Genomic DNA, 24829 nt, shown 5'->3' on the forward strand with positions numbered 1-24829 from the left:
AGCAGAGAAGATATGATTTAAAAAAAATGAATTTGTAGTGCAAGTCAAAATCTAGGGGTTTTATTCAAAGGTACTGGCCAGCTAAAGGAAACAAACATACAATCTGAATGTTCATTAAAAAAAAAAAAAAAAAAGAAGAGTCCAAATTTAAGTTCAATCTAAATCATAATCACTATTACATAATATTAAAATTATGGTAAATCTACACATTACATGTAAAGTAGTTAAGGTTTCAATTGAATAGTTTGTAAAAACAGATCTTCAGTGTGTTTTCAATTACGCTGGCTTCTAGACCCGTCTATTTTAATAATATCGATGTGATTACATATACCAAGACAAAAGAAAAACCTGTACTGCAGCTCTACAGCCATTTCACAGTCCGAGATCTGACAATACACATCAAAACAGGTCAACATTTCACTGGCTTGCTTAAACTGGCAAAGAACCCTTTGCGATTAAAAGGAAAAAAACCAATCTTCCAGATCCCCACGGACTCCAGGTTTTCTTTGTTAACAGGCCTTTTCAGTGTATGGCCATCCACGGAGCTTCCGCAGGCAGCTGGCGGCGCACTGCACGTGTTCTCGGGGCACTGATCTTTTTGCAGACTTGTTCGGTCATATAACGAACGACTCGCGGGGGTTTCATCCAACATGACCTCCTTTTCCCCCCGGCTCGTTTGAGTTCAAATTCCTTAAGCCATCCATGAGTTTGTGGCAAAGTATTTGGTCTCCACTTATACACCTGTTTTGTTTTCCAAGGGCAATGAAAGGTTCGTTATATAGCAAAACACAATAAATAACCCACTGTTAGCTCAGAGGAAGGGACGTGAGGGTGCCCATTGCCAAGCAATAGAGAGGAGCCAGGAGAGGCATAGGGTGAGGTGGGATGGAAACAATACGTACAACTCCATTGAACGGATTTGCCTGTGTTGTTTTGTTTTTCTTTCACATAATTAACACTAACAAATTCTTCCAGTGTTTATTTTTTTCCTTAAAAAAAAAAAAAGATGTTTTCTTTTTGTGTCTCTCATGAAGTAGGTGAAATGCTGACTAAAGCCTTCCCATGTTTTTTGTTGATGCTACAATCTCAGATGCCAGTTTTAACAAACAGAACACAAGCTTGCAAAATGTTTGAACTAGTACCGCTTTTTCTCCTTTTTTTTTTTTAAAAAACACTGATGAATCAAAACTCCCTCGTGTCACAAATGTCATCATCATCATCATTGTCATCGTCATGCGTCGCTGTCACCGTGTTTTTCCTGCCGTGGCTTCTCCGAGGGCCTTAGCTGCATTTACAAGACTTGACAATCATGTTGGAAAGTTGTTCGATCTTGGGTGTATTGCCGATGTAATAGAGGATGGTCAGTGGTTCCAGATCCTGGGACACACAGCAAGGGGACGCCGAGGCTTCGGGATTTATGGTATTGTACAAGCTGAGGACCTGCGTGACACAGCACAGAGAAATACACACAAGAAAGCGGTGAGTGTTATTTGCTTTTAGTTTTTGTACATATTTGCATGTATATGCACCTGCAAGCAAGAGTCAGTGCTTGGCGGTGGGCATCTCCCTCAGTCTCTCTCCACTCCATTATTTATTTGTTTGTTTGTTTGTTTTAGGCAAGGTCTCTCACTGAACCTGCAGTTCCTTGATTTGGCTAGATGGTTTTTGTTAGCCAGCTCCAGGGATCTTTCTGTCTCTGCCCATCACGGCTCTGAGGTTATAGGCATATGTCATCTGACTTTATATGTGGTTGACAGGGATTTGAACTCTGGTCCTCATGTTCAGAGCACATTGCCCACTGAGCCACTACCCTAGCTCAGGGCCACCGAGTAGATAATCTTAGTTATTAGTTCTTTTCTTACCTCTAAATTGTAATCAGATTGGCTTGTAACCATAGCAATGACAAATTTAGACTTTTCCTACAGGTTGCTTTTTGTTCTTTGTGTTTATTAAACAAATATTTCCATGAAAAGTCAGATTGGACCAAATTGTTCAGTTGGCATATTTTCCTAATTTTCCCGATAAAGTCTACTGGCCTTTGCTATACAAAGGCCCTAAGCCTCCATTTGGTTTTGGTTCTATATAAATTTGGAACCCAGGTTTCATGAATTCCCATTTCATTCCCACATTGGTTAAAAGCTCCTTGGGCTCAGGGACTCTGCTCACTATGTTTATGCCTTGTAACTCTAGGAAGCCTTTTCTGGACAGTATATGACTCATATGCTAGGGTATGAAATGATACTGAAATTCTCTTAAGAGCTGCAATGTACCCTCAGGTGTAGAGAGGACATCTGCCTGGAGCAGGACATCTTCCTGTAAGTGTCGTCATGGGGCTAATGAAATGCCACTTACGTTTTCACTTAAAAAACAGTCCTTTTATTTGCCATGCCTTCATAATTACCGTGATGCTAAGAGTGGAGAAAACAACATAAAAGCCACACACATTCTTTGTTTTGTTTCACTTTGAGACAAAGTCTTCCTTTGTAGCCTACACTATATAATAGATCAGGCTGGCCTTGAACTCATTATGTAGCCCAGGTTGGCCCTAAACTTAAAATCCTCCTGCCTCGGACTCTTCAGTTCTGGAGCTTCAGGTATGCACTAGCTCATGCAACTAGCTAATCTATGGTCCCAATTGTTCTCTTCCGTACAGTTTGCTTAAAGCAATTATAGCGAGTGAGCCTCCATGTGAGCTAAATAGGGATGGCCAAGACCTAAACAGCAAGTCCTACAATAGAAGAGAAAGCGCTCCTCACAGTTCTGCAGCATTATCCCATTCTCCATCGCAGAGGTGTGTGGCTCTTAGTAATGGAAGCGTGTAGGTTACCCAGCGATGAGAGAGATATTTCCAAGGATGCCATTAATGTGTTAGTCAAACAAGTGACCTTTTCCTCGAGGTTTCCTGGGATGTTTTCAGGCGAGGACAAGAGACCTGTTGAGTGCAGCAACACTGCCTACTTTATTAGGCTACCCCTGGCTTCTTGGGGAACTGTCCAAACCACATATTTGTGACCATGACAGTTACTCTTCCTTCTCCTTGAAAAACAAGCAAGGTCTCAGCCTTCACATACTCCCTCTGTGTATCAGGGAGGAGAATTACGATTCCACTTGGCAACCAGGCCCTGCCCATGTTACAGCTACCACTGCTACGGTCCAGATGAAGCAAGCTGGCCAACGAGCTCAGACAAAGGGACAGGCATGAGCCAGCTTTCCTCACATGGCTAAGCACGTGGTCACTCCTGAGTGCCAAGCCTACAGGGGCACTAGGGAAATGACTGGAGGAGGGGAAGCCATCTTCATCCATTTCAATTCCAGTTCAGGCAGGTGCTTATACATACACAGATTTCATATTTACTAACAAATAATTTTTCATAAGCAGGAAGGAGCCATTTTTATAATACAGATTGTCTAAAATAATTGATAACGATAACCCCCGCTCTTGAATTCAGCCAACTGTGATCTCTCTGGCAGCAGATTCGTTTTCCTACCCTGCAGTGAAGGCAAGGTTTCTAATGCCTCTTTAACAAGGAGATTTACAGAGGCATAAAGAACAGAACAGAAACTTCTACTTGCAGCCACATTTTAGGAATTAAACCCAGAAAAATGGAGCGATGGGGACTCGGTCAAAACACAAACAGGGCTGCTGTCCAAGGTCTGGGTCACCACTGATTTGCTGTCATCTTGACAAGGCACCCACACATCTAAATTCTTCTAATTTCACTGTTTTTGTTTTTGTTTGTTTGTTTGTTTTGCTTGAAAAATTCTGTTTGAACAAGACCATTTCTGAAGTCCTTCCCATCTTAAAAATCCTATACCAGGAGCCCCAGAGAGGAAGCCCATGGAAGAATACATTAGTACATAGAAAAGTCTGTGCTCATCTTGCCTGGGGACACATGGCATCCAATATTGGATCTTCTTTCTGAATTAGCCCTCTGTCCTCATTGAAGTAGCTTGATAAACAGCTATGTGTTCCCTTTGGGAGCTAGTCATAAAGATTTGGAAAGACACTTGTGGTAGTGCATGCCTGTAACCCCAACACTTGGGAGACAGAAACAGGAGGATGCCCAGAAACTTAATGCCAGCAGGAGTATATGGAGAGTTCCAGGACAGCCAGGGCTACATAATAAGATCCTGTATCACAAAGAAGCAAGCAAGAACAAAAGACATTTTAGAGATACTCATCTTAAATATATTGCTTGTGTTTTACAACTATAGAGTTTTGCATCATCATCATCATCACTAGTGCTACTACCACTACCGTTACTAACACTACTGCTACTACCACTACTACTGGCTGAGGCAAGAGTAGGAGAGACAAACAATCCAGATACTTACCCTGGTGTGTTGAGTGTCTGAGCTCCACAGATATGGGCATGCCCCAGCACAGAAGTTGGCATTGTACCCTTTCGGTTCATGGATCCATTTCCATCCAAGATCCCTCTTGAAATCAATGTAAAGAGGGCGTAGGCAGCAATTATCCTGCACATTTCTGTTAAAAGAAAAGGCAGAAGAGGGCATTTTGGAGTTGATGTCACATGCATCTCACCCTGAGTGAGAAAAATGACCCATTCACTTATCCCATTAACAGCAGCACCAAGAGACTGGTTTTGAAGGCTCTCTTTTAATGTCACATGATGTCAACATTGAGATACTACAGTGAGTCCCTGGGCTACTTTCCTTTATGTGTTCTATGCTCTGACCTTCTTATCTATGACCTGGAAAGTCAATACACATCTTCAATGAACTACATGTAAGCAGGAAGGTAGTTGAGTGGGGCTGTCTTTGCTGCCAAACAGCTGCCATCCAACCTCTATTACTTTTTTGTGCATACAATGACTAAAATTCAACAGATACTTTCAGAGAGCTCCTGGGTGCATTTTCCTTTGAGAATATATCCTATGCTTGACCATCCATTACTAGATCAAGGAATGAAGCAAGAAATAAAAAGTCTTGTTGCCACAATCACTGTCTCCGGAAACCAAAATATCCTTCCCTATTTGTGAACTATGGCACAGTGAGCACTTCACAAAGAGGACCCTGCCCTGGATCCACAACTTCCCATAAAAGGAATCCTCCTAATACAGGAAGCACAAAAGATGGTGCATCTTTCCCTTCACAAAGTCATGTAAAAGTGATAAATTCTTGCAGGGACCCTCACTGGTAACAGACCCTACAGCTCAAGGTATGGCCATCAGCCTTCTTGTGCTATTTCTATAACTCAGAAAGATATCAGACCCCCAGGGGGAGCTTCATAGCAATGACAAGTCTTATTGATCTAGTCGAAATCTCAAGGAAACTTGCATTTGCTTTGTGGGCAGAGAGCTATCAAAACTTATCAGATCCCAAGACTTGCAGAAAACACCCTAGGGGCTAATTTTCTCCCTTCACACCCAGTTCACTGCTAGAGAGCTAAGGACCATATCACAGAAACCATTGTGAAAAGTCCTCAGGAAACCTCAACAATATGTTTGCCTAAACAAGACCTGAACAGGGAAAACCATCACCAGGTGACATGCCAACACAGATGGGATGAATATCACAGGACCCTGCTCCCAGGTGAAGACCTACAGGCAATTATGATGGCTAAGAGATGGAGGGACTTCCCCGGGGCTGCACTCCTAATTGGTTGTCCAAAACAAAGTGGTCAGCCTTAACACATATATAGATAAGCAACACTAAATAGAGCCAGCAGGTTGACTTTATATATTTATCTGCACACACACACACACACACACACACACACACACACACACACACACACACACACATACCTATTATATATGTAACAATAATAACTAAAGAAAAAGAGGGCATGAATTTGGGAGGGAGCATAGGACAGAGGGGAGGAATTGGAGGGAGAAATCATGTACTACAATGACACTCTCATAAAATATTAAATAAATTATAACTAGAAGGTGCTTGAGAAGATTGCTGTTATGAGACTGAAAAGCTTTACTATCTTATATACCTGGCCTTGAGCAGTGACTTGAATTCAAGGGAGTGCATGGAAGAGAAAGCATAGGCAGGGCAGGTGCCAGCAGATGTAATCATTTGCTTTTCTTTTCACTTCTTTACCTAAAGCAATAGGCGGCATCCAAAGCACGCTTCTTCCGCCGGTTGGACTGTTGCGACTCCAGTCTGTAGGACGGCAACAGCATCAGCAGGAGGTGTGGGGTCTTCCCACTGCTTTTTTTCCTAGTGGACTTTATAGTTTTCTGATCACCACTGGCATACATGGAGGTGCCATCGATACCTTGAAAAGATGCATTTGGGTAATAAACATTTAGCTTTACTTTTTATCAACTGTAAGCAGCAATATGTATATATAATATATCTTCCCCCTGCATATGGTCACAAACAGCAGTGATGACTACCGTAGCCGCATTGACTGGCTCCCATCGTCCTCTACAGAAACAGATACGGCACAATGGGCCTCCCACAAGTGACAATGAACACATTTCAATGGGCCTCTTGTCCGAAGGCAGTTCTGTGTTGAAGGCAGGGCTGTTACTGGGAAAAGTCACTACACAAGAAGTCTTTGACCTATGGTCCAAGGGCAATCTGGGCAGTTTATTTTAGTCCATCCTCAGTGTGGGCTGTGTTCAAGCTCTCAGCAGCAGAACACACAGCCATAGAGCACGCCTTGTCGCCCGCTGGGTCCCTCTTTTCCTGAGACTGCTCAACTCACAAGACTTTCCTAATGAGCATAAACCGAGGCTTAGCTAAACGGCCATGAACTAGGTTCAAGTGAAACAGAAGTCACCCTTACCTAATGCTATTTTGGGAAGCTGCGCAGAAAGAGCTTTTTCATTTATTTTATGGCATCCTCAACACTTTTCTGATTCCATCTGAGATTTAGAAACTTGAGCTCCCCCAAGCATGCTCGGGAGACTGCCAGTTTAAGCATTTAATCTCCACTCCAGAGAGTCGTGGCTGGGTTAGACACTGAAATAAACCCCCACACCTCTGGGAGTGTTTTTCCATGACCAAGGGCCACTGAGGAGTTCTGTAAGTGGATGGGGCTTCCAGGTGAGGGGATGAGTGAGGGGATGCAGGCCAATGCCACAGCAGCCTGTGGGCACAGACTTCCCCTCATCAACCAACAAGTCACCACCTAATACGCCAAGTGACTTAAACCCCAAGCGTCCTTTTTTTACTCTGGATTTTGATGAATTCAACTTATAGGTGAGCAGGGGAAACGAAGCCCCCATTCTGTGTGTATTAGCCACTTCAGAAATCTGGGAGGGAAGCCATTTGTAACAATGGGTGCAGGCTAGAGAAAGGCAGTGCGTCCCTACATGTGGAGGGCAAATTACAGACGTGGAGAGGTGAGCCAATTCTTCTATTTGGTGAAATGTACTTGTTGATGCTCGGGGGACTGGCAATAGATTTCCTTGACTTTTTGCTCTCTACGCCAATAGCCTCAGCAGATGGGAAGCTGAGAGTAAAGGGCTCTCTAGCCAGTTTTACCCCTAGGCAGGAAGCAGTGAAAACCTGGGCTCTGCTCCCCTCTTCCAATCCTTTCCACTTAAAAGAAATTTTATTTTATTTTTAGTTATGCATGTGTGCCTTGGGTACAGGTACCTGGGAGGCCAGAAGTCATTACCAGAATCTCCTGGAATAGGAGGTATAAGCAGTTGTGAGCACCCTGGTGTGGGTTCTGGGAACTGAACTTAAGGATCTTAAACACTGAGCCATCTCTCCAGGCCCACTTTCTACTTTCTCCTATCTCCCACTAAGCAAACCATTGCCCAAGTAAGTGAAAGTCCCCCACAGCTCACCAAACAATGCCACTTCCACATGCAAACTGACTTTACTGCACCGCACCCGCCCCACCCCCACCCCTGCCCCCAGGAGAGCCTCTCAGCAAAAGCCAAGCTCCAGTTAGTTACCTGCAAATCTCGCCTCAAGCTCCTCGCTTTTATTCGGGATGATGTAATTGTTAGACGGTACGAAGGTACAGCAGGGGCAGTGTAAACTTATTTTAAATCCCAGGTTCCTGTCTGGAAAACAGTAAGGCAAGAGAGTCATTTGTACCGCGTGTCTGTGTCGGCAGACAGCTCACAAGCTCTCTGGGGCCACATCTAGGGAGAGAGAAAGAGGGCTCTCCCTAACCTTTGTGGTGAAGCCACTCGTGCACGGCGCCAGTCACATCGAAGGAGAGCCATTCACCCTCTGCTCTTGTTTTCACGACCTTGCTATCAATGTAGCGCTGGGTTGGAGATGTTAAGTCTTTGGACTTGAGGATCTAGAGAGGGGAAAGAGCAGGAGAAACCGCTCAGCTGGATGCTGACGTAACGGCGGCCAAACCCACGCCACTCATATCACTGCGTGTCATTACTGACGCCACTGGGCTCCAAGTTTGTGTTCAAGCACTGTCATTCTGACAGTGTGCTCACAGGCATGAGGACACAGCACCAGGTCATTTGCTCTGAAAAGGGTCATTGCTAAATCTGCTGTGTGTTCCGATAAAGATGACTGCAACCACAACGTCTGATGTCGAGAGAAAAGGGACAGTCATTATTTACTTTGCTGACAGAATCGCTGGAAGAATCCACCATAATTTTTATGCTGTGAAGTTTGCGGCTTTGTGGTTCTGTCTCCTCACTACTTCAGTTTTGGGGTGTGGGAAATGAAGGTGCACTGCAGGACACCCACACCCTCCTCTCCAAGTGCCTGGATTATAAATCTTCTAATATAGAGAGAAAAGTCTTACCCCTGTTTCCTAAATCTGCTGGTGTTAAAATATGTGCCCTGTTTTGGAAGTAACCCTCTGGCCGAGCTCTCAGTGTGATGGCTTGTGATTTACAATGAAATCCTGCATTCTGCCATCCCAGAAGGACTTTGGGCACAGCGAGCCAATGAAAGTCTAAAAATGGATCAGCCCAAACACCAAGACTTCAGGAAGCTATGGAAGGAGCTATAGCAGGATGCTCTTGGGTTTCGGTGGGAAGTGTACACTGGAGGTGGCTTCTACATGTCTGTTTAAAAACAGTCATGCTTTGTCAACTAGATGGTGACCCTACATCTTCGAGAGCTCCAGTGACTCCTATGTCCATCCTGGTGGATTGTCTTTCACCAGTACTTAGGAGCTCAAGCCATAGTGTTTTATACAGGTCTTTCTGATAGTCTGTGTTTAAGGTGTTTCATACTTAGGGGTTTGGTTCCTCTAGTAAATTCATAACCTTCTCCAGGTCATGGGGGTCAAGTCACCAACTTGACATCATTTCAAAGCATCGCTCTCCACTAGATCAACAGCCACTGATGACTCTCTAGATGCCTGGTAGATATATCCGCTCTCTGGTATACTGCAAAACCGTAACATGTTACCTTCCAACTAGTTGTTAATGTACTCCTCCCTAGCATGTTTACAGATTGTTTCAGGGATACAAATGCTTCCTGGAATATTTAGGGCCAATATAGATTGCCCCAGGATTGATAAAGTAGGGAGGAGAAAGGAGCAAGAGCTGGGGTATAGCTTAATGGGAGAAGGCTTGCCCAGTGTACACAAGGCTGTGACTTAGACCCCTGGGAACAGAGAAGAAAAAAAGGGAGGGAGGAATGAAGGGGAGAAGGAAATGGGAGGGAGGAATGGAGGGAGGGAGGGAGCAAGGGAGGGAGGGAGGGGGAGGGAGGAGGGAGAGAGGGGGAGGGAGGGAGGGAAGGAGGGAGGAAGGGAGGGAGGGAGGGAGGGAGGGAGAGAGAAGCAAGAAAAAGAAAGAGGGTAGAGAAGAACAAAGAGAGAGGGAAGGAGGAAAAAAGGGAAGAGGGAAAGGGAGGGAGGGAGGAAAGAGGTGAAAGCAGGGAAGGACAGAGAGGGAAGGAGGAAGAAAGGAAAGGGATAGAAGGAAAGGGGAAAGAGAAAGGATGGTACCAAAGGAAAAAAAAATAAAGTAATAAAGTGGAGAGGAAGGGGAAGGAGGACGAAGAAGAAGGGAAGGAAGAAGAATGGATAAAAGGAAAGGAAGGAAAAGGAGGGGAGGGGAGGGGAGGGAAGGGGAGGGGAGGAAAGGGGAGGGGAGGGGAGGGGAAGGGAGGGGAGGGAAGGGAAGGGAAGGGAAGGGAAGGGAAAGGAAGGGAAGGGAAGGGAAGGGAAGGGAAAAACAAAACAGGTTCATACAGGTTTATACATTTATGTGCTCAGGTGCCTCATGAAGTTTAGACAAACGTACTCCATAGGCCTCCCTCACAAACAAACCCCATTAAATGGAAGAATGTAGGGCAACCATCATCCTGTAATAGGCGAGAAGGTCTTTGTACCAGTTAAAGAAAACCAGTGACTACGACTTAAGGGCTGAGTACAGTGGACTCTGGGCTTAACACACACTATTTGGCTTAATTTAATCCTCCAAAGTTTCCTGTAAAGTAGATTAAGCAAATGGAAAATCAGAAAGGATTCAGAGTCCTCCCCACCCCAAAGCCATTTTCCCACTTCCTTATGACAGTCAGAATGGGACTATGGGGTCACGACCTCTTTTCATAGGGTAGAAAGAATTCAGTAATCAAAGCAAAAATCTTTGAGGAAGATTATAATAAATCTTGATGCAGGCTGAATGCATACCTAGCTGAGGCTGACATAAACATTACAGACAGCGCAGCATCCGCTGGGTCCTCCAGGGATAAGAGCCTGTCTTAGGCAATTAAAGCACAATGTATCCAACTGAGAATAAAGGGCACAGTGTGCCCAATATGGGATAAGAATGATAAAAACAATAGTGGAAATAACATTTCACCCACTTCCCTCATTGGCCAACAGTTCAGGGCATGCCCAGAACTCACTCCTCTGCTTTGGCTTTTTCTCCTAGTAGGTCTTCTGTGGTGGTGTATTGTTATATGGTAATTTGCATATTTTATGTGCTATTGATTAACAGTGTATAGCTTATTCGTCTTCTTATAATTAGTACTTAGGGATACTACCCCAAAGAAAAGCTACCCCAAAACAAAATTCCATTGCTGAATTAATTATATATAAATTACTTATTATATAATTATTTGATACTATGATAAAACCATTTATATAACTATAAATCTCATGTAAAATTAAACATATATCAAATCTGTGATATACATGGCACATGTGCATGATTCTATCTACAAACACGCACACACAGAGACACACACATGCACAATGTCTAGTCTCACTGAAGACAAGAACATCATGACCATGACGATCAAATGGGCAAAACAAACACATACTGGCAAACTGTTTATCCTCATTACATGTCTGCCTGTGTGTGAGTGTGTTTGGAAGCCCTTGTGTCATGGCGTGTGCGGTGGTCAGAGCACAGCTTAGAGGGGTCAGCTCTCACCTTCTTTCACTCTGTATGTCTCATGGACTGAACTCTGGTCACCAGGCTCGGCAGCAGACATCTTTGTCCTCTGAGCCACCTCACCGAGCCCATTGGTGGAATTTTTTTTTTTTTTTAACCTCATATAGGAGTAAATCTACATTATCCTGATTTCAAGAGTGGGAATAAAGGAGAGCAAAAGGACTCTGGCTTCTTAGGAGTCAAGGGTTGGGGCTTCCTCAATCACAGAGCACTGGGCAGGGTAGGGGTGGTAGAGGGGCTCCATCAATGGGCACCTCTCTCTCTCTCTCTCTCTCTCTCTCTCTCTCTCTATATATATATATATATATATATATATATATATATATATATATACATACATACATAACATACATACCAGGGAAGAGCCTGATGGTTTGTTTTTGTACAAGTTTGAGAGTCATGAAAGGCCACATGTAAATAACCTCAAAAAAGACAGTAGGCCACATAATTCTGAGACAAAGAAATGATGCTTTTATTTTCTGGTTCAGTGTCTTGAATTCTCTGGACAAGGAGTTCTTAAACCCACTTGCCGTTTTAACTCCACTCCTCTCCCGCCCTCAGCAGAAACAGGAAGCAGCTGTTTCTCATCACTCCGAGAATATTCCTCAAGCTCCCGAGGAGGCTGTTATTAAGTCCCCCTCACCATGCATGTTTTCTCTCTCTAAGCTAAATAAACTGAGTTCCTTTAGAGACCGTATTTAGAGGGGCAGACTCCCAAACCTTTAATCATCTGAGTGGCTGACAAGGACCAATGGTGCTTCTTGGAAGCATTCCTCCACAGGGTTCCAGCTTGCCCCCTCAGCACTGCCTAGCTATGCTTCTAACCACACCTCACCATGGCATCTTCAAAGCTATCTTCAAAACCTGCAGGTGCCAGTCCTCCATTCCCTGTGCAAACCCATCATAGCATGTTAAATTAAGTCCAAGAGAAGGTGAACAGGGAATCAACCTGAGCCTCTGCCTTACATCCTAAAAGGTGTTGGGGAGGCAGTCCAGCAGGGAAGTGCCTGTAATATACACACACCACGGCAGTCTGTTGATCAGCCAGGGAGAAGAAGGGACTTCTGACACCTGCTGCAAATGGATGGACCTTGAGGGCAGCAAGCTCAGCAAAGGAAGCCAACCCAAGACCCAAAGCATCTCACTGGCATGAGAAGCCAGACCAGGAGAGTTTATATAGAAATAATGTAACTTGGGGACAGGGTAATGAGTCATTGTGGAGAAATGGATGCAGAGTTTCTGTTTTGGATGATGAACACCAACAACAAATCCTGGCCTGGTGAGATAGCTGCTCAGTGGATTAAGGCACTTTCTGCCTCGACTGCTGTCCCACGGTTGGTTCTCAGGACCTCCATGGTGGGCATGCTCACTCCGCTAGCGTTATCCTCTACTGTCAATTTAAGCAGTGCATATTCTCACACACTTAACACACTCACACACTCACAACAAATGCAGCTTAAAAGGCACGTGTAGTAGGGTGGGGGTGGAGTGCAGCATTTAAAATCCTGGCAACAACATAGCACAGGACACCCACAGTGGCAAATAAGAGACAGCTGAAAGGTGAATTTCATTCTTTGTATATGTTTTATCACAATAATTTTTTCTAACTTTAAGAGAGTGAGACAGGGGTATAAAAGAAACAACAAAACGAAAAGTGTACTAAGAATTTAGACGGACCCTGCTCTTTGGTTTTCAGTGATTTTCCTGAAACTTCGCTATTTCAAAGAAAGTAAACATTAGGGATTAAAGATGACAAATTCTGATAGGATCATTGGAAAAAATAGAACACAGATTGGCAATTAGCTATGTAAGAAAATATCCTTCAACTCTTATAAAAACAGCCACAGCATGCTAATGTGTATGAACACATATACATGCACCCACATATATTCATTTTAAGTTAAGGTAATTTAAAGTTTCTCCTATTTTTATAGCCCTATGTGTCTGTGTGCATGTGTGTGTGTCTGTGTGTGTGTGCACACGCATGCACATGTGCATGTGTGTTTTTGTGTGCAAATGTGTGTATGTGTGCATGCATTTGTGTGTGTGCTCACCCACAAATGGCACAGTGAACATGTAGAGGTCGGAGGACAACTTGCCAGAGTTGGACTCTCTCCTTCCACTATTGTGAGTCTCAAGGATAGAACTTGGGTCTTCAGGTTTGGCAGCAAGCACCTTTACCCACCGAGCTGTGATACAGGCTCTGCTTTTTTTTTCCTTTAAAAAAAGCTGACCAACAATAGTTCCTCACTAATTAGAAGTCGGGGAAGGAGAAATCCTAATGGCTTTAAAATGAGATTTATCTGTCTCTGGCTTCACTGCCACCCACAGTGCTGCTGTCATTACATTACTGATATGGACAAGCTATATACAACATGTGCAAAACTCTCACATCTCACCTTTGGCAAGGTCTTAAGTTCCTCACTGAGTTACAAAACCCCTACACAAAAGGATTCATTCATCCCTCCACCTCTGCAAAGCAGCCAGCCAGGGAGTGGCTAGAGGTGAAAGTCACCCTGTTACTGAATAGTTTGTGGGGGGGGATTTAAAAAAAAAAGCAAAAGTCTAGTTGAAAATTGCAGGCAGAGAAAAAATCTTCACTGTAAAAGAATAATATTTTAAATCAACTTTCGATCTGGCTCAGTGCCAAGGGTGACATCTCCCCATGAGATACTGCAGCATGGCAGGAAAGGTTTGGGAATTGGGCATCACTGTCCACATCTCAGCATTAATGAACCTGCAGGAGAAGTGAGGGGTCAATTCAACTGACCTTCTAGTGGAGATTTCACAACAGGGCTATAGGGAAAACCCTGAGCTGGGCTAGCTGGTGTCAATCAGCCCATCTTGCTGTAAGCACGGTCATAAAGTTTCCAACTGTCATTAGTGTCTAGGTGTGTTGAAATATGATTAGGGTTCCTAATGTTATTAATGAATGACGACTTGAGGGTATACTCTGCTCGCTGTGACCATGAGCCTCTCGGATGTGCTTGGCTCCAAGTGATGTGCTTCCTAATCATAAAGCTCAGTACTACTAGGGAGGCGCTTTAGAGGCCAGCTGCTCCCGAGCAACACAGCTCACTCTCCTTGCTCTTTTTGTGCAAATGCCCCTCTTCTTCACTTTACAAGAAAGGTCTTCCTGTCACCTCTAGACATTCCAGATTCTTTAGATTCTACCTTATCTGAACATTTTCCACTGCCTTGTGTCTGTGCAATCAATGGAGCTCTTCAAACATTTCCATGTTTGTTTTTAGTCCAACAAAAACCCAGTGGGGTAGACATCATGGCTACAAATCTCCACCTCCTATATCTAAAGAAGGGAAAACATGAAGTGCTCACGTGTGTTGGTAAAGCGTTGTAGGGAGAGCTGTATGCTCAAGGAAGAGGGTTTTTTAGTATTGTATTTTTGGTCATTCTAGCAAAATTTGAAATTCTTTCTCGTCTCCATGACAGCCCTGGGCATAAGAGGCAGCATCCTTCAGGTCAAATTCAAGGGGCACTGTGGTCCTGGTAATGCCCATCTTCCACCCCATTACTGGGTGTTCAACCAAAAGCCTGTGTTCCCTGGTCCTTGGGCCATACACACACACACACACACACACACACACACACACACACACACACACGCACACGCGCACACACACACACACACACACACACACACATACACACACCTTTTAACTTTAACACAGGGTCTGCATAAGTTGCTTATGCTGGCATTGAATTCTTTCTTGAGTCCACGCTGACTTTAAACTTACAGTCCTCCCACCTTGGCCTTGCCCCCCTGGGTGGCTGTAATTTAGGGCTGTGCTAAGCTGTCTTTTCCATGTCAATAAAGTCCATATGTGGTGTAGACAATGGAAAGGATACAGGGTGTGGCGAGCATGGTCTGGGGACATTTACTTCCTTTGGGGAACACTTTTAATGTAAATGACTTATTTGGGCAGTAGCCATATCCATCATCCATAATTTCTGTTTCTGTCTTTCTCTGTCTCTGTCTCTTTCTGTCTCTCTCTGTTTCACTCTGTCTCACTGTTTCTCTCTCTCTCTGTGTATAACCATATAGTTAGTTAGTTAGTTAGTTAGTTAGTTAGTTAGTTAGTTACTACATATAGGTTGTTGTTAAGTCTGATTTTCTACCCCAAATCCTTTCTGGAATGAGATGGAAGAAATTTTTAAAAAGGAGGAGGAAAGGATTGATGTCTATGTTCAACCTACAACAGAAACATCTCAGGGCTAATGAGCCTCTATATTTGTCCCATATTCCTGTGTGATCAGAAGCTCTGGGCCAGGGAGCACTCTGAACAGCACTGTTGTAGTCTACACTTGTGTGATTTATATTTTGATCAAATTACAGATGTCTCCCTTTCAACTTTGCACTTGATCTTTCTATCCAGGTTTTTAGCTGGTAAGATTCTCTTTGAATGTTGCTTGCCACCCGGAAACACACACACACACACACACACACACACACACACACACCTTCCTTTTGACATTACACATTACTGCTTACTCAACATCTTCATTGTGTTGGTGTCAAACCTAAACACCACCGCACCCAGCCAGGACCTGCTGCTGGATGCAGTTGCTTCCTTCCTGGCTGGTTGTCTCCAATGTCACACTTTATGGTACATTGTCTACAGCAAAGAAAATGGAATTTCAACAACTGAAAGAGCCGCAAGGCCTGTTAGGTGTGAAGTCTTGCTCAGCTGGATGGAAAGTCCATCTATTCCACCCACTCTGTGGCCTGGAGCCTCTACTGAAGACCATCAGTGCTGTGAAAGGTGCAGATATTTGAAGACGGGCACACCCATGCTCTCACTCTAACCATGTGAACTTTCAGGACCAACTTACATGTTAGTTACAATGTCAGAAGATGTCACTCTTCTGGTGTGTCTCTGACTTCATGTGGCCATCTTGTTATGGACATTATGAATGGCTGTTATGGGCCTGTCCTCCCCCAAAATGGTCCCATCTTAACTAATTATCTCTGCAGTGAAGTTACTTGTAAACCAGATCATATTTCAGGAATTAGTATTTCGATATATGTGTGGGGAAGGGGGAGCAAACCCAACTGCAACAGTGAGTGTCACATACCATGCTATGTTGGAAACTGTGAAATGTGTGACCTAACAGTAAAATCCTTCAGGGCAAAGAATGTTCTTTCTCCTGCTTCCTTCTTAACCTGCAGACTTCCCCATGGCACCTTATATAACCCTGTCCTGGTCAATTCTCATCACTAACAAACCTAGGAACATCCAGTCAAGTGGTAAGAAAGTACTGAACAATCAGTCTTTGATAGTGACAAATGAAACCTACTCGGGTGGGGAGGAGGGCGGGTGCAGCTGAAGAGATGACTCAGTGGTTAAGAGCACTGACTGCACTTTCAGAGAATACGGGTTCAATTCCCAGTACCCACATGGCAGCTCACACCTGTCGGTAACTCCAGTTCCAAGGCTTCTAACACCTTCACACACAGAAATAGACATACATGCAGGCAAAAATAAATAAATAAATAAATATAAAATAAAGAAAAGAAAACCACCTAGGGCTTTCTCTATACCCACGTAGCATCCACAGAGGCTACATATATCACGAAGAACAGAATTAGGATCTGAGATAGGATATTGGATGGGACCCTTTTGCTTTATTACATGTTACTAGGAGAACAGAGGGGAAGCAGAAAGGAGAATTGCCAAAAGATGGGACGTGGAACTTTCTAGAGAACCAGAGCTAGTCAAAATGACCCTCCCCACCCCTCCACCCCCAGAGGCAGAAATGTAACTCTTCTCCTTGTCACACTTGGCCACTTGAGGGGTGCCTAACAAACCAAGGCTGGCATGATGACCCTTCTGAGATAGCTTAGCAGACCTAGTACTTACTACTCTGCTAACCCCATGTCCCGTAATTGTCATGGCTCCTTTGTAATTGTAGCCTTCCAAGAAGTCCTAAGTAGTGTGCACCTGGCAAAGACTTCTCAAGAGTCCGGAGAGTCAGCCTGCAGCATATTTGGGGGAAAGAAACAAGTGAAAACAGACTTTCTTTGGAACTCAGACAACCTGACTTGTGTTGCTATATTGAGTGCTTTCTGTTTGCAGCGAGCAGCTCAGCACTTGATCGACACCTATGGCATGCATAACCATGTGCACCTGTGATCAAGGAGAGGCACACACAGAACCTTTAATGACCTTTACGTGAATGTCACTGGATATGTGTTCAGACCACACACACACACACACACACACACACACACACACACACACACACACACACCACTTCACACCGCTCTGTGATGGAAATACCTTACAATTCTCCATTGTTTCCCTTCCTTTCCTACACTCTCTACAGATGGGCCTTTGTGCCAACTGTGACTGCACATGGGCAGAAACAAGGGAATTCACTTCTCCAGTTCTAAGGGATGAAAGAGACCTTTGTCACTTGAGATCTACATGTTGCACCTCAAAGAAACATGTGAGGCCATCGCAGATGTTTCACAGCTTAGAATGGATTCTACTGGACAAACTGAATCATGCCAGTGCAGCAGAGAAAGCATGCAGCGTAGCATTCATTGATTTGAGGCCACGGTCTCCTTTTGTTGGCTGAACTCCCTCATGCCTTGAGGTTGTACCCCCACAGCCTAGTACTATACCCTGTGACAGTATGCAGTTGTTGTCCCTTGCCACAAATGTGGATGAGTCCAAAACAGGCCCATGAACTCCCTAGGGCTGCCTTCTGATTTTCTTCTCTGATTCCTTCTCCCAATTCTCTGAGCTGACCCTAACACACATGGGTTTGGAGAACGTGTTTCTAGTACTTTCTTTCCACTTCCAGGTACGTACAATACATGTGGTCACTGTTATAATTTATGTACATTTTTACCTTGAGCTGTATGTTTTTATTAGAGGGTGGGGCTAGACAGTACTAAACATAAGTAAGTCAGCAGTAGTCTTTTTTTTTTTTTTAATTTTTTTGCTTTAAACAGTATAGAGAACTTATGGGTTGTCTTCTTAGTTTGCTTCCTGTTGCAATGACAAAATGACTGAGGCTGCGTACTTGAGGTTTATCTAGCCAGTAGCTTGCGGGGATGAAAGGGAAAGTATGGCGAGTCAAATTCGTTTCAGTTCTGGTGAGGGTGTGTGGACTATATTACAGCATGTTGAGAGTGTGTGCCAAGGCAACACGCATAAACAAGCAGGGCCAGCATAGGGTAGCCTGGCTTCACAATGGATGCAAAGGGGCACAGTAAGGAAACCATGACTGAGGAGCAGACTGGACATGGCCAGGGCTAGAGAAACGTGAAGGCTCGCAGAGAATATCAAGAAAGAGAATAGTAGAGAAAGGTAGGATAGTAGGGTGGGGAGTGGGAGAGGACCTTGTTCTTATAAACAAAGTAGGGGAGGGTTGGAACAACTTGGGGCTTTCATAGTAGAGCAGGAGTCGGGGAGGTGAGAAGGGGAGGTGAGAAGGGGAGGTGAGAAGGGGAGGTGAGAAGGGGAGGTGAGAAGGGGAGGTGAGAAGCGCCAGGAGGCTAGTATAGGTGCTTTGGAAACAAGAAAGTATGAGCAGGGACTGAGGGCGCCTGGGCCAGCATGGGCTTTGATATGCTAATGATGCCATCGGTCTCTGCCGATGGAGAGTCAAGGATGCCTTCTGCAGAGGCAGGGGAAATGACTTCCTTTGTCAGATGGGAACCCTCTCCCACATTCCTGAGGACTGCCTACTTTTATCTAACCACCAGAAACACATCTATAGTCCAGCTTGAATTGAGCCTAGACTCAATTTTGGACCAAGTCAGTGGGCATGCCCTTTAAGGGGAAACTGAGGTACCCTTTGGAGCTGACATATAACAAGCCACTTTGGGGGAAGAGGCAAGTCAGTCTCAGGATACCTTAGCTCTACCACGGCATGGAAATTAACACTGCCAGCATCTTCTTCCAAGGCCCGCCTGCCCAAATGTGCCTCAATGCTCCGGCTTGTCAGCACCTTCCCACTGGAGGTCATGTCTTAAATGCATGTCCCAGTAAGGGACAAACCATTCCTAAACCCAAGCTCCATTAACTTGTTATAGTGTTTTATATTTTTAAACCTACATGGTTCTCTACTTTGCCAGCTGAATAGAAAATGGGTAAGTAAGCACATTGCTTTCTCCATAAACACTTGGCGAGAGACCTTTAAAACCAATGCAGGACATCGTCCAGAGCTAAAGAAGTGAGTGAGGGCTCTTGAAGAAGCCTTTATGATGTTACACATTTATTTTAACAACTGTTCTTGCTATGACACTTCTCCTAACTTTGTTCGAAAGCATCCACTAAGTACCTATTATGCAGGCTAGAGTATGGGGCAAGGAACAAACACGGAGATGGAGCGAGCACAAGACCAAGTGCATCTGATGATGAAGAGCATGGAGGAGAAAAACACAGCTGAGAGCAGAGGTGACTCTGCTGGAAAGGGGACCCTGAGGTGACAGGCAGGGTAGGGCACAGAGTTACCAGCAAGTTACAGATGGAGAGAGACCTAAACAACTGAAGGGAACCAGGCACATGGATAGCTCTAGAAGTGCATTGTGGGTAGAGAGGGGAGTAGACACAAGCCTTAGCAGGGAATGAGTAGAGTGGGTGACAGAGACCAGGGACCAGAATATGGGAACCTCCCAGCAATCTAACACAGATCGCAGACTTTTCAGACTAGCATGACCAGAGGAGGCTTCAGGGGCCTGACTTTACATCCAATTGAAAACCAGCAGCAGTCAACCACGTGGCTCATTGTCTAGACTCCCCACTAATTCCCTGACAGTTTTCAAAACTTAAAAAAAAATCAGTCCTACCTTTCAAGCATGCAGATCTTTCCTTGAGAGAGTGCTCTCAAAAGCTGTATTCTAAGCTGTATTCTAAGCCTACTTCTAGGACAGTTCTATCAAAAACTATTCTGAACTTCATCAAAATGCCTGAGTCAAAAAGTAAGTGTGTTTTTCCCTTGGAAGAGACTTTGTCCTCCAGGAGGTCATAGAATAGTAGAGATACCAAACATTTGCATCAGATTAAAAAGGGCTTTATTGAAAGTCAGTTCAGAAGGGGCTGGAAAGATATCTCAGTGGTCAGAATCTCTTCTAAGGGACCCAGGTTCAGTTCCCAACATCCACACTGGGAGGTTCACATGTTTTTCAAGGAATCTGATGCTCCCATCTGGCCTCTGTGGGCACTAGGCACATGTAGTGCCACATATGTCATGCAGGCACCCACTCGTACACACAAGTTAAAACATTAAAATTTTCAATTTGAAATAGCAAATTCCTTTGATGATGGACTGAGACAGAGCAGTGAGGGGGGGTACTCACAATGCAAAGGCTCGGAGAGAAGAGGCATTTGCTGGGCCAAGGAGCTGATATAAAGAAGGTAGAAAGCAAAAGCAAACCCCGGGCTGGCTGGTGATGAAACTCCTTTTCTTCTCCACTCAAACGGCTCCTGAGCAGAGGGTGTGGGAAATGTTCTTTATGAAAGGCCTGAGGCAAAGCCATGGGGAAGCAACCAGAAATCAGACCCAAGCTTGGACTACAGAGCCCAAGCTTTTGTTTATAGCATTTGGGAGCCGACTGTAAATGAAAGATATTGGTCTACAAAAGTTCAAAAGAATGCTTGGGAAATTACAGTGGTAAGTGCTGGGGAGACAGAGCCTGTGCGCAAAGTTCCCATGCTTGAACTCTGCACCTGACACTTCTCGGACAAGTAAAGTGCTTGTATTCATAACACACCCACGTGCAAACAGTTCTAGCAGCAGGACTTCCTTGGGATCCCCAAGGGGCAAAGCTATGCATTCAACACGCAGGATCCAAACCCCACAGACTTGTGCTTTCTGTGGATATGGTGAAGAGGCTGAGAATATGGCCCCTGGGACCAGACAGGCTGGGTGGCTGGGAAGCCGGACATGGACCTCCTCTAGCCCAGTGGCCAACAAAGTCGCTGAAGTTGACTGGGCTCCAGTGCTCTTGTTTATGACACACAGGGGATGGTAGTACCTACCTTCTAGGGCTTTTATAAAGAGTGAATGGTTCTTTTCACACACACACATTCACAGAGAGAGAGAGACAGAGACAGACAGAGAGACAGAGAGACACAGAGAGAGAGAGACACAGGCAGACAGACAGACAGACAGACAGACAGACAGACAGACAGACACTAGGGGAGAGAGAGCGCTTACAACATCGTGCAATGCACAGTAAATACTGTATGAGTTAACATAACTATCAATATTGCTCTATTGTTTCTGGTGTATATTATTAAAATATATGCAGAATAACAGCCCCATTAGTCACTATTGCATGCCTAGGGACTTTCTTTTCTTTGATACAGACAAGAAGGATTGCTGACCGTGTGACTTTTTGGGTCCTGTCTGTTCACAAGGCTAGCCGACTCAGTAGTATCATGACTTAATGGAGATGACAACAATTCAACTTCCTTATGAGGCAAGCATGCCATTTAATCACTTAAATAAAAAAAAAAAAAAACCCTGAGATATTAATGGCCTCGTGTAAAGACTGTTTGTTATACATTGTGGCTGCTTTGTTTGTTTGTTTGTTTTGGAGGGGGCTGAAATGGTTACTATGCTGTGTGTGTCTCCTGTGTGGCGCCAGGGGTGAGGTCAGTCTTAAGGGGATTGTATGCTGTAAAATTCCATACAACAGGAGCACAGTATAACATTTTTTCAGTAGCATATTTTGCAAGTCTAATTTAACAGACAGTCAGGTTTTCTGGCTGACCTCTTTTTATTTTATATCCCCTTGGGCAGTATGAGAAATGAAAGCTGAGAGCTCTCTCTCTCTCTCTCTCTCTCTCTCTCTCTCTCTCTCTCTCGCTCTCTGTCTCTGTCTCTGTCTCTCTCTCTCTGTCTCTCTGTCTCTCTCTCTGTCTCTCTCTTTCTGTCTCTCTGTCTCTGTCTCTCTCTGTCTCTGTCTCTCTCTGTCTCTCTCTCTTTCTCTGTCTCTCTGTCTCTCTGTCTCTGTCTCTCTGTCTCTCTGTCTCTCTGTCTCTCTCTCTCTCTCTCTCTCTCTCTCTCTCTCTCTCTCTCTCTCTCTCTCTCTCACACACACACACACACACACACACATGCACACACAGGAGGGATGGGTCGGGAAGAAAGCTGTGGCAATTCTTATTAATTCCATTCATACTGCTCTCCCTACAGTGGCTGGGAGCCCCTCCTTTCACGTCTTAAGAACCCAGATCTTTCCAAGAACAGGTTTAGGCCATCCAGCAGCCACCCTAACTTTCAGCCCAAGGCCTCAGAGATGACATTTCAGGATCTTGCACACATGAACTATGTACATGACTGCTCAGGTGGGCGGTGACTTGTTCTCCCTCCTACAACAGTTTATTTATTTTGCTCCACAAACACATCAATTCTTCATTTCATCTCCAAATCTAAAAGTTTAGTACTTATACACCTTGAACTAAAAAAAAAAAAAAAAAAAAAAAAAAAAACCCAAAATGAAATGGATAGAAAAATGTACAGCTAAGCTGCTTTCTTCAGGAATGAGATTCCAGGCTGTGGAGAGCTGGATCCTTTAGAAACCAGGCTTAACAGGGAAGGAAGGAGGTCGGAGACAGTGAGAGGGTAGTTTTGCTCTTCCTCCTGCCAAGGCTCTGATGGAGCACACTAGTGAGGGGCACTCCTGTGCTAAGTCCATGGTGGCACCAAAGCTGTGCATCTTTGCGCCCTATAAAAACGAATGGTACCGGAGCCATGCTCAAGAATCCATATTCCCCTTAGGCCCACATCCACCACACCCACCACGTCCACCACTGCTGGTTCTCATAGGTCTGTCATTGGGCTACCTGGCAGTAACACTGGTCACTTCACACCAGCTCCAAGTGCAAGAGGTGGCATTTTGGTAGGTTTTCCTCTGAAGCTGTATTTTATAGGAACCCAGAACATCACCCCATGGCCCCGGGGATGGATTGTTGTAAACTTTTACTCACTAGTCTTCAGCTAATGAGCTAATTGAAAACGAGCTGCTTCCCAGCTGAGGACAGGAAGCTCCTAGTCCAAGTGCTAATTGATCACACTGCAACCATCGGGAGACCTTGGGGAAACTACATGAGTCCGGAAACAATTGGCCTTTTTCTTACCAGGGAGAAGCAGGGTCTCCAGGAAGGGAACCATGAGCACACGTGCGCGCGCGCGCGTGCGTGCACACACACACACACACACACACACACATACACACACACGAGCAGTCCCCTTACAAAGCTCTTCAAGGGATTACATCCTTAGGGAATACCTGCATCCACACACAGACTTACATATAGGTATGCACTAGTGGGCTTATCATGTGTGTGTGTCATACACACAAACAAACACACACACCACCCTCTCTACACAGTGCCCTGAGGAATCCCAGTGTGTCTTCCATACCTCAATCTCCACTGACGCACAGTCGCCCCATCATCCTCTAGGGAGCATAATGAAAAGATACAGTAATCAAAGGGTGTCCAGAAAGTTCAAGGACTGGATCGTCTCAACAACTAAATTTTTCAAATACTTCCCATTTAAGAACAAAACTATTGCTTTTTTTTTTTTTTTTTTCAAAATAATATTTCACTGAGTTTGGATATGAAACTCATAAATCTATTACATATGTTTAGTTCTACCCTTGTGCCTTAGCCTCACTCCTGCAATTCAAGGCCATAAGCATAAGCACAAAGTGCTGGGCTAAAAATTATATGACCAAAGCCACAAAAACAGCCCCACCTCATCCACCCCAGTGACAACTAAAGTGGAAAGCTGATGAACATGGACAAATGGGGCTTCCAGTAAAGGGGTCAGAAACCAACGTCAGAGGACAGCTCGAGAGTCAAGGGGATAAAACACAGGTAGACATTATGCAGGGTGGATGTTAAGTGCATGGTCCTCTGCAGGGTTTCCTGGCTAGTCCTGTCCTGTTATGCTGGTGAAAATGTCAAATCCAAAGGATCACCATAGCTGCTGGGCATCTTCTGCATTCTTCCTCATCTAATTCCATGCTTCTCGCTTATGTTCTTAACTAATAAGTCATAACCCATATGAATAACCACCTTCTGATGACCTATCTGGGGGGTTCATCTTGCTATTGAGGTACTGGGTCTTTTTTATTTGCTTTCTGTGCCCTGGCAGTTTTGGAAGACAAGAGTGTTACATAGTTGAGTCCCATGTGTAGAGACACAACGTTGACTACAGGCCTTATTCATAATCCTCCGGACAGGCTGGACACCTTTCCTGAGCTGTTCTTCTCTATTCAGGAGGCTCTGATCTCTCTGTATCCGTATCTCACACCGTGAGCAGCCAGTGCTGTGGAAGTCTCAGAGAAGAGACAAACCCATCAAGAGCTTACAAAGTCTTCCACATGGCCAGCCTCATGGGACATGCCCTTTCCTAGAGGTGGCATGGCCCCTGGGAGAAAAAGTAGTCTCTGCAAGCCCATTGTCAGAAGCCAGCTCAGCAGCTTACACTGCAAGGCAACAAGACCACAG

General features: G+C 44.6%; 1 protein-coding gene across 2 annotated transcripts in view; it reads right to left on the reverse strand.

Moving 5' to 3' along the window:
* Positions 1–994: 994 nt before the first annotated feature.
* The window catches only part of Tgfb2 (transforming growth factor beta 2), an 81966-nt gene continuing 58131 nt past the window's right edge, over positions 995–24829 (reverse strand). For both annotated transcript variants that reach the window (XM_051148098.1, XM_051148099.1), the window contains 5 exons: positions 8116–8248; positions 7893–8003; positions 6076–6253; positions 4336–4489; positions 995–1440 (listed from right to left, as the gene is read on the reverse strand). In XM_051148098.1, coding sequence (XP_051004055.1) covers positions 1282–1440; positions 4336–4489; positions 6076–6253; positions 7893–8003; positions 8116–8248 — 735 coding nt within the window. In that variant the 3' untranslated portion in view covers positions 995–1281. The remainder of the gene's footprint in view (positions 1441–4335; positions 4490–6075; positions 6254–7892; positions 8004–8115; positions 8249–24829) is intronic.

Source organism: Acomys russatus, chromosome 6 (genome assembly GCF_903995435.1).
Source record: "Acomys russatus chromosome 6, mAcoRus1.1, whole genome shotgun sequence".
In the NCBI taxonomy this organism is placed as follows: domain Eukaryota; kingdom Metazoa; phylum Chordata; class Mammalia; order Rodentia; family Muridae; genus Acomys; species Acomys russatus.